This window comes from Catharus ustulatus, chromosome 1 (assembly GCF_009819885.2).
Source record: "Catharus ustulatus isolate bCatUst1 chromosome 1, bCatUst1.pri.v2, whole genome shotgun sequence".
NCBI lineage: Eukaryota > Metazoa > Chordata > Aves > Passeriformes > Turdidae > Catharus > Catharus ustulatus.
The window spans coordinates 164,984,486-164,994,899 of record NC_046221.1 but is presented as its reverse complement, the minus strand read 5'-3'; the positions used below and the strand labels follow the sequence as shown (position 1 = coordinate 164,994,899).

Here is a 10,414-nt window from a genome sequence, read left to right as displayed (position 1 = left end):
GGGTGTGACCCATGGCCTGAGACACTGACCCTGAGCTGAGCCAGTGACCCAGGGTGTGACCCATGGCCTGAGCCACTGACCCTCAGCTAACCCAGTGACCCACAGCCAGATCCAGTGACCACAATGTGACTCATGGCCTGACCTGACCCATGGCCTGAGCATGGCCTGAGCCACTGACCCCCCGTGTGACCCAGTGACCCTGACCTGAGCCACTGACCCAGGGTGTGACCACAGTGTGACCCTGACCTGACCCAGTGACTCAGAGCTGACCCAGTGACCACAGCATGACCCAGAGCCAGATCTGACCCATGGCCTGGGCATGGCCTGAGCCACTGACCCCCCGTGTGACCCTGACCTGACCCAGTGACTCAGAGCTGACCCAGTGACCCAGGGTGTGACCCATGGCCTGAGCCACTGACCCCAGAGTGACCTGGGGAACAGCCTGACCCCCAGCCAGGCCAGAATGAGCCCCACACCAGGGACACACCTGACCCCACACCCAGCACAGCCCCAACCCCACAACTGACCCCAGACCCAGGACAGCCCCAAACCATTCCTGTGACCCCACAGTTTATTCCAGCCCCACACCATTCCTGTGACCCCAGAGTTTATTCCAGCCCCACACCATTCCTGTGACCCCACAGTTTATTCCAGCCCCACACCATTCCTGTGACCCCAGAGTTTATCCCAGCCCCACACCATTCCTGTGACCCCACAGTTTATTCCAGCCCCACACCATTCCTGTGACCCCAGAGTTTATCCCAGCCCCATACCATTCCTGTGACCCCATAGTTTATTCCAGCCCCACACCATTCCTGTGACCCCAGAGTTTATCCCAGCCCCACACCATTCCTGTGACCCCACAGTTCATTCCAGCCCCACACCATTCCTGTGACCCCACAGTTTATTCCAGCCCCACACCATTCCTGTGACCCCACAGTTTATTCCAGCCCCACACCATTCCTGTGACCCCACAGTTTATTCCCAGCCCTGCAGCCCCCCCAGGGCCGAGGTTGGGGTCGGTTGAACACGAGGGGGATGTCAGGACCCCCCAATGCCCCTCCTGGGGGGGGTCCCAGCCCCTCCCTGCCCCCCCCGGAGCGGGGGGCTGGGAATTGGGGAGGGGGGGGGCCCGGAGCCCCGGGGTGGGGGTGCCAGGCCCTACTTGGGGGGCCGGTAAATCATCTTCCTGCTCTTGAGCACCGACCACTTGTGCCTCTTGACGTACCAGAGCAGCGGCACCAGCAGCCCCGAGAGCAGCAGCAGCTGGGGGGGACATGGGGGGGTCACACGGGGGTCAGGGGGTCACACGGGGGTCAGGGGGGCACACGGGGGGTCCCTGAGGCCCTTTAAAGTCTTCAACCCCCCTTGAGCTCCCCCAAAGCTTCAGCTTCACCTTGAGACCCCCAAACCCCTCCAGAGCCTCCACCTTGAGCCCCCCCAGCCCCACCCTGAGCTCCCCCAGAGCCCCCAGCCCCACTCTGAGCCCTCAGCCCCACTTTAAGCCCCCCAGCCCACCTTGAGCCCCTCCATGTCCCCCAGCCCCACCCTGAGCCCACCCTGAGCCCCCAGCCCCACTTTAAGCCCCCCCAGCCCACCTTGAGCTCCCCCCAAGCCCCCAGCCCCACTTTAAGCCCCCCATCCCCACCTTGAGCCCCCCCTGAGCTCCCCATAGCCCCCAGCCCCTCCCTGAGCCCCCAGCCCCACCTTGAGCCCCATCCTCTTGCGGTGGTCGTGCTCGGGCTCGGCCGCCCAGCGCAGGAAGGTGCAAACGTCCTTGGCGATCTGGGACATGGTGGCGGGGGTCCCTGGGGGGGGAAAAAAGGGGGGGTCACACCCTGCTGGGAAACCCCTGAGACCCCACACCCTGCTGGGACCCCTGAGACCCTGCTGGGAACCCCCTGAATCCCCTCAGACCCTGCTGGGACCCCCCCAAAACCCCCCTGAGACCCCAGACCCTGCTGGGAACCCCCTGAGACCCCAGAGCCTGCTGGGACCCTCTGAACCCCCCCAGACCCTGCTGGGACCCCCCCTGAGACCCCAGACCCTGCTGGGATCCCCCTGAATTTCCCCAAACCCTGCTGGGACCCCCCCTGAGACCCTGCTGGGACCACCCCCAAACCCCACTGAGACCCCCCTGAACCCCCCAGACCCTGATGGCACCCCCAGACCCCACTGAGACCCACCCCCAGATCCCCCCCCAGGACCCCCAAATCCCCCCAGATCCCCTCAGACCCCCAAATTCCCTCAGACCCCCCCTCCGAGGACCCATCAGACTCCCCTCAGCCCCCCCGCAAATCCCCCCTCCCCCCCAGCCCCCGCTCACCGTCGTCGTACTCGAGCACCTCGTCGTAGATGGGCGGGGCCATGCCGATGGCCTGGCCCGGGAAGTAGGGATTGTAATGGAGCCCCTCCCTCAGGGCCACCCCCGCGGGGGGGTCACAGTACCCCGTCAGCAGGGAGAACACGTAATCCTCGCCGCCGTGCCTGCGGATCAATAACCGATAACTGATCAATAATCAATAACTGATCACTGATCAATAACTGATCCCTGATCAATAACGGGGTCACAGTACCCCGTCAGCAGGGAGAACACGTAATCCTCACCGCCGTGCCTGCGGATCAATAACTGATCAATAACCGATAACTGATCAATAACCGATAACTGATCAATAACCGATAACTGATCAATAACTGATCACTGATCGGTAACTGATCCCTGATCAATAACGGGGTCACAGTACCCCGTCAGCAGGGAGAACACGTAATCCTCACCGCCGTGCCTGCGGATCAATAACCGATCAATAATCGATAACTGATCAATAATCGATAACTGATCAATAACTGATCCCTGATCAATAACGGGGTCACAGTGCCCCGTCAGCAGGGAGAACACGTAATCCTCGCCGCCGTGCCTGGGGATCAATAACCGATCAATAATCAATAATCGATAACTGATCAATAACCGATAACTGATCAATAACTGATAACTGATCACCGATCAGTAACTGATAACCAATCAATAACGGGGTCACAGTGCCCCATCAGCAGGGAGAACACGTAATCCTCACCGCCGTGCCTGCAAATCAATAATCAATAACTGATCAATAACTGATAACTGATCAGTGGGATCAATAACAGAATCAATAACTGATCAGTCACAGGGATCAATAACTGACCAATAACAGGATCAGTGTGATCAGAGCTCACAGGGAGACTCCAGAACCCCAAAAATCACCCAGAGCCCCAATAGCACACCTGCACCTGTACCTGAACCCCCAACAGCACACCTGTACCTGTACCTGTACTCCAATGGCACACCTGTACCTGTACCCCATTACCTGTACCTGTACCCTGTTACCTGTACCCCAATCCTGTACCTGTGCCCCATTACCTGTACCTGTACCCCAATCCCATTACCTGTACCTGAACCCCACACCTCTACCTGTACCTAATCACCTGTACCTGATTACCTGTACCCCATTCCTTGTACTTGTACCCCATTATCTGTACCTCAATAGCACACCTGTACCCCGTTACCTGTATCTCATACCTGTACCTGTACCCCAGTATCACACCTGTACCTGTACCCTTACCTGGCATTGACAATGTAGCTCAGGTCAGATGGCAGGGCGCCGTTGTTGGGTGACCCCAATATCACACCTGTACCTGTACCCCACACCTGTACCTGTACCCTCACCTGGCGTTCACTATGTAGCTGAGGTCAGGCGGTAGGGCGCCGCTGTTGGGTGACCCCAATGGCACACCTGTACCTGTACCCCATTACCTGTACCCCATTACCTGTTCCCTCACCTGGCATTGACGATGTAGCTCAGGTCAGGCGGCAGGGCGCCGTTGTTGGGTGACCCCAATGGCACACCTGTACCTGTACCCCACACCTGTACCTGTACCCCACACCTGTACCTGTACCCCATTACCCGTACCCCATTACCTGTACCTGTATCCTCACCTGGCGTTAACAATATAACTCAGGTCAGGCGGCAGCGCGCCGTTGTTGGGTGACCCCAATATCACACCTGTACCCCATTACCTGTACCTGTTCAGCACACCTGTACCGTACCTGGCATTGACAATGTAGCTCAGGTCCGGGGGCAGGGCGCCGTTGTTGGGTGACCCCAGTATCACACCTGTACCCCACACCTGTACCCTGTTACCTGTTCCCTCACCTGGCATTGACGATGTAGCTCAGGTCCGGGGGCAGGGCGCCGTTGTTGGCCGCCCGCGCGGCCTCGGGGTTGGGGTAGGGCTTGGGGAAATAATCGGAGATCTTGCCCGGCCGCATGAACATCTCGCCGTTCTCATCGGGGCCGTCCTGCACCTCCACCTGGGCAGTGAGACAGGTGACACAGGGACAGGTGTGACAGGTGTGACACAGGGACAGGTGTGACAGGTGTGACACAGGGACCCCATGAACATCTCGCCGTTCTCATCGGGGCCGTCCTGCACCTCCACCTGGGCAGTGAGACAGGGACAGGTGACACAGGGACAGGTGAGACAGGTGACACAGGGACCCCATGAACATCTCGCCGTTCTCATCGGGGCCGTCCTGCACCTCCACCTGGGCAGTGAGACAGGGACAGGTGACACAGGGACAGGTGTGACACAAGGAAAGGTTACACAGGGACAGGTGACACAGGGACAGGTGACACAGGGGACACAGTGACAGGGACAGGTGTGACACAGGGACCCCATGAACATCTCGCCGTTCTCATCGGGGCCGTCCTGCACCTCCACCTGCACAGGTGAGATACAGGTGAGACAGGGACAGGTGAGACAGGGACAGGTGACACAGGGACAGGTGACACAGGGACAGGTGTGACACAGGGGACACAGTGACAGGGACAGGTGTGACACAGGGACCCCATGAACATCTCGCCGTTCTCATCGGGGCCGTCCTGCACCTCCACCTGGGCAGTGAGACACAGGTGAGACACAGGTGAGACACAGGTGAGACACAGGTGTGACACAGGGACAGGTGAGACAGGGGACACAGGGACAGGTGTGACAGGTGTGACACAGGGACCCCATGAACATCTCGCCGTTCTCATCGGGGCCGTCCTGCACCTCCACCTGCACAGGTGAGATACAGGTGAGACAGGGACAGGTGACACAGGGACAGGTGACACAGGGACAGGTGTGACACAGGGGACACAGTGACAGGGACAGGTGTGACACAGGGACCCCATGAACATCTCGCCGTTCTCATCGGGGCCATCCTGCACCTCCACCTGCACAGGTGAGACAGGGACAGGTGACACAGGGACACCAGTGGTGGCAGCACAGGGACATCAGGGCACTGGGGACAGCAGGACAGGGACACTGGGACATGTGAGACAGCGGGGTGGGGACACCAGGGACAGGGACACTGGGGATGGCAGCACAGGCACACTGGGGATGGCAGGGTGGGGACATTGGGGACGGCAGCACAGGGACACTGGGGACAGCAGGACAGGGACACTGGGAATGGCAGCACAGGGACACTGGGGACAGCAGCACAGGGACAGGGACACTGCAGGTGACACTGGGGGTGACAGAGGTGACACTGGGTGTCCCAGGGGTGTCCCAGGGGTGACAGAGGTGACACTGGGGTGTCCCAGGGGTGTCCCAGGGGTGTCCCAGGGGTGACAGAGGTGACACTGGGGTGTCCCAGGGGTGTCCCAGGGGTGTCCCAGGGGTGACAGAGGTGACACTGGGGTGTCCCAGGGGTGTCCCAGGGGTGTCCCAGGGGTGACAGAGGTGACACTGGGGTGTCCCAGGGGTGTCCCAGGGGTGACAGAGGTGACACAGGGCTGTCCCAGGGGTGTCACTGGGTGTCCCAGGGGTGACAGGGGTGTCACTGAGCTGTCACCTCCTCTGCCAGCGCCTTGGCCTCGGCCTCGGTGTGGGTGACCCCGATGAGGCTGCGGAAAGCCACGAACTCCATGGAGTGACAGGCGGAGCACACCTGGCGGTACACCTGGAACCCCCTGCGGACACTGTGAGGGGACAGAAACCCAAAATAACCCTAAATCATCCTAAATAAACCTAAACCATCCCACACACACCTGGCGGTACACCTGGAACCCTCTGCACACACTGAGGGGAAAAAAAACCAAAATAATCCTAAAATATCCCAAAAATAATCCTAAACACACCTGGCGGTACACCTGGAACCCTCTGCGCACACTGTGAGGGGACAGAAACCCAAAATAATCCTAAAATACCCCAAAAATAATCCTAAACACACCTGGGGGTACACCTGGAACCCCCTGCGGACACTGAGGGGAAAAAAACCCAAAATAATCCTAAATAAACCTAAAATATCCCACACACACCTGGCAGTACACCTGGAACCCTCTGCGCACACTGGGGAGAGAGAGACCCAAAAATAACTGTAAATAAACCTAAATCATCCCAAAATCACATCAAACACACCTGGCGGCACACCTGGAACCCCCTGTGCACGCTGGGGACACAAAATAACCCAAAATCATCCTAAATAAACCTAAAATATCCCACACACACCTGGGGTACACCTGGAACCCCCTGCGCACACTGAGAGGAGAAAAAAACCCAAAATAATCCTAAATCATCCCAAAAACAATCCTAAACACACCTGGGGTACACCTGGAACACCCTGGGGACACTGAGGGGGGAGAAAAAAAAACCTAAATCACCCCAAAATCATCCTAAAATAACCCAAAAATCACCCCCCACACACCTGGGGTACACCTGGAACCCTCTGCACACACTGTGGGGTGAATGAGGGGGGCTCAGGGACCCCAAAAACCCCAAATCACCCCAAAACGAGGCTGGACACTGTGGGAAAGGGGGGTCAGACCCTCCAGGACCCCCCCTGCACATGGTACGGTCCAGGGACCCCCAAAAACCATCCCAGAGCCCCCCCAAATCTCTGCAGCTCCCCCCAGCACATGGTACGGTCCAGGGACCCCAAAAAAACCCCAGGACCCCCAAATCTCTGCAGGTTCCCCCCTCCTCGGCACATGGTACGGTCCAGGGATCCCAAAAACATCTCAAATCTCTGCAGCTCCCCCTGTGGCACATGGTATGGTCCAGGGACCCCCAAACCCCCCCCAACTCTCTGCAGGTTCCCCCCACATGGCACATGGTATGGTCCAGGGACCCCCAGGACTCCCCAAATCTCTGCAGCTCCCCCCCAAGCACATGGTATGGTCCAGGGACCCCCAAAAACTTCTCAAAACCCCCCAGGACCCCCCAAACACCCCCATTTCCCCCCTGCCCCATTACCTGGAACGGTCCAGCATCCCCAAAGCCCCCCAGGACCCCCCCAAAATCCCCACTCCCCCCATTCCTGGAGTGGTTCAGCCCCCCCAAACCCCCCACCAGGACCCCCCAAATCTCTGCAGCTCCCCCACCCCCAGCACATGGTATGGTCCAGACACCCCCAAAAACATCTCAAAAAATCCCCAAATCCCCACACGACCCCCCTAAAGCCCCCCAGGACCCCCAAAATCCCCCCCAATTCCCCCCTGCCCCATTGCCTGGTGTAGTCCAGCACCCCCAAAACCCCCCCAGGACCCCCCCAAAATCCCCCCAGGACCCCTCAAATCCCCTGGGATAACCCCCCAAGACCCTCCCAGGATCCCCAAAATCCCCCCAGGACCCCCCTAAAACCCCCCAAGACCCCTCAAACGGTCCCCAGGACCCCCCAAACCCCTCCCAGGATCCCCAAACGCCCCCCAGGACCCCCCCAAACCCCACCAGGACCCTCCCAGGACTCCCCAAACCCCCTCAGGAGCCCCCTAAACCCCCACTCCCCCCATTCCTGGAGTGGTTCAGCCCCCCCAAACCCCCCGCCAGGACCCTCCCAAAACCCCCCAGGACCCCTCAAATGGGTCCCCAGGACTCCCCAAACCCCCCAGACCCCCATTCCTGGAGTGGTTCAGCCCCCCCAAACCCCCTCCAGGACCCCCAAACACCCCCCAGGACCCTTCAAGGACTCCCCAAACCCCTCCCAGGACCCCCCCAAATCCCTCCAGGACCCCCCAACCCCCCCATTTCCCTCCCCCCCGTACCTGGCGTGGTCCAGGGCGGACAGGGGCCCGCCGTGGCTCCAGGGGAAGCTCGGGGGGTGCAGCTCCAGCTCCCCCGCGCTCAGGGGGCTCCCCCCGAGGGACAGCGCCAGGGCCAGGGACCCCCCCCCGGCCAGGACCCCCAGGGCTGCCAGGGCACGGCGGGACCGGGAACGGCCTGGGAATGAGGACAGGGACACCTGGGGGGGACACAGAGGGGTCAGGGGACACAGGGACACAGGGACAGGACCCCCAGGGCCGCCAGGGCACGGCGGGACCGGGAACGGCCTGGGAATGAGGACAGGGACACCTGGGGGGGACACAGAGGGGTCAGGGGACACAGGGATACCTGAGGGGGGACACAGAGGGGTCAGGGGACACAGGGACACCTGGGGTGACAGGGACACTTGAGGGGGACACAGGGACAGGGACACCTGGGGGAGACACCTGGGGGGACAGGGGGGAACAGGGACACCTGGTGGGGACAGGGACACGTGGGGGAGACAGGGAGGGACAAGCACACCTGGGGGGACACAGGGACACCTGGGAGGACAGGGACACCTGGGGGACACGGGGGGGGACACAGGGACACCTGGGGTGACACAGGGCAGGTCAGGGGACACCTAGGGTGACACAGGGACACCTGGGGGGACACAGGGACAGAGACACCTGGGGGGATACGGGGGGGACACAGGGACACCTGAGGGGACACGGGGGTGGGTCAGGGGGACACCTGGAGTGACACAGGGACACCTGGGGGGGTCAGGGGACACAGGGACACCTGGGGGGACACAGGGTAGGGTCAGGGGACACCTGGGGGGTTCAGGGGACACAGGGACACCTGGGGGGGACACAGCAGGGATCAGGGGGTCACAGACACACCTGTTGGGGTCAAAGGGACACCTGTGGGGGACACGGGGACAGCGGGAATCCCGGGAATAGCAGAAATGCCGGGAAGGGAAGAGCGGGAACAGCGCGAAGGGCGGGCAGAGGACACGGCCAAGGGCAGGGCGGGGCACACCGGGACAGTAACGGGGGCACCGGGACAGTAACGGGGACACTGGGCGGGACGGGCAAAGGGACCGGGGGCACCGGGCGGGGCTCGGGGAGCTACCGGGGACACCGGGAACACCGGGGACGGTAACGATGGAACCAGGCAGGGCTGGGGGACACCGGGGAAGGTAACGGAGCACCCCGGGCAGGGCTGGGGGGCACCGGGGGAGGTAACGGAGCACCCCGGGCAGGGCTGGGGACACCGGGGGAGGTAACGGAGCACCCCGGGCAGGGCTGGGGACACCGGGGGAGGTAACGGAACACCCCGGGCAGGGATGGGGGGCACCGGGGGAGGTAACGGAGCACCCCGGGCAGGGCTGGGGGACACCGGGGGACACCGGGGACGGTAACGGAGCACCCTGGGCAGGGCTGGGGACACCGGGGGAGGTAACGGAGCACCCCGGGCAGGGCTGGGGGACACCGGGGACGGTAACGGAGCACCCCGGGCAGGGCTGAGGGACACCGGGGACACCGGGGGAGGTAACGGAGCACCCCGGGCAGGGCTGGGGGACACCGGGGACGGTAACGGAGCACCCCGGGCAGGGCTGAGGGACACCGGGGACACCGGGGGAGGTAACGGAGCACCCCGGGCAGGGCTGGGGGACACCGGGGGACACCGGGGACGGTAACGGAGCACCCTGGGCAGGGCTGGGGACACCGGGGGACACCGGGGGAGGTAACGGAGCACCCCGGGCAGGGCTGAGGGACACCGGGGACACCGGGGGAGGTAACGGAGCACCCCTGGCAGGGCTGGGGACACCGGGGGACACCGGGGGAGGTAACGGAGCACCCCGGGCAGAGCTGGAGGACACCGAGGGACACCGGGGGAGGTAACGGAGCACTCCCGAGCAGGGCAGACGGACCCCGGGCCCCTTGGCCGGGACGAAGCGCGTCCCTTGGCCGCTCCCCGGGCGGAGCGCGGCTCTGAGGGGCGGCCCCGGGCCCGCGCCCCGCCGCCCGCCGTGACCTTCCCGCGGCGCTCGGGCCGCACTCACCGTGCCGGGGCCGCCGTCGGGGCAGCCCCGCGGGCGCAGCAGCGCGCGGGGAGCGAGGCCGGGCCCCGGCGGGCCCGGGAGGCGCCGCAGCCCCGGCAGGCCCCGCAGGCCCCGCAGCGCCGCCATCGCCGAGGTCGAGGGGACGCGCCGCGACGCCCCGGAAGTGACGTCAGGGGAAGGAGGAAGTGACGTCACAGATGGACACGTGACCCTACCGCAGTGGTTGGAGGTTTTTTTAATTGCGGCGCCCCCTGGCGGAGGGCGGGAAAAGCGCGAGGGGATAGGCCACGCCCCCTCAGTAAACCACGCCCC

At 62.7% G+C, this 10,414-nt stretch overlaps 3 protein-coding genes across 3 annotated transcripts in view; 1 reads left to right on the top strand and 2 right to left on the bottom strand.

Moving 5' to 3' along the window:
* The window catches only part of LOC116999522 (NAD(P)(+)--arginine ADP-ribosyltransferase 2-like), a 703,496-nt gene that overhangs the window by 438,391 nt on the left and 254,691 nt on the right, over positions 1-10,414 (bottom strand). The window lies entirely within an intron of this gene.
* Positions 1-10,414, top strand: part of LOC116994645 (erythroblast NAD(P)(+)--arginine ADP-ribosyltransferase-like) — a 284,339-nt gene that overhangs the window by 130,027 nt on the left and 143,898 nt on the right. The gene's annotated exons all lie outside the window — the stretch shown is intronic.
* On the bottom strand, positions 887-10,228 carry LOC116999241 (cytochrome c1, heme protein, mitochondrial-like). Its single transcript, XM_033065662.2, has 7 exons — positions 10,103-10,228; positions 8,058-8,254; positions 5,870-5,996; positions 4,188-4,345; positions 2,327-2,487; positions 1,708-1,808; positions 887-1,266 (listed from the first exon to the last, which is right to left on the bottom strand). The coding sequence occupies exons 1-7, from the start codon at positions 10,226-10,228 to the stop codon at positions 1,162-1,164; spliced, it is 975 nt and encodes a 324-aa protein (XP_032921553.1). The 3' UTR covers positions 887-1,161.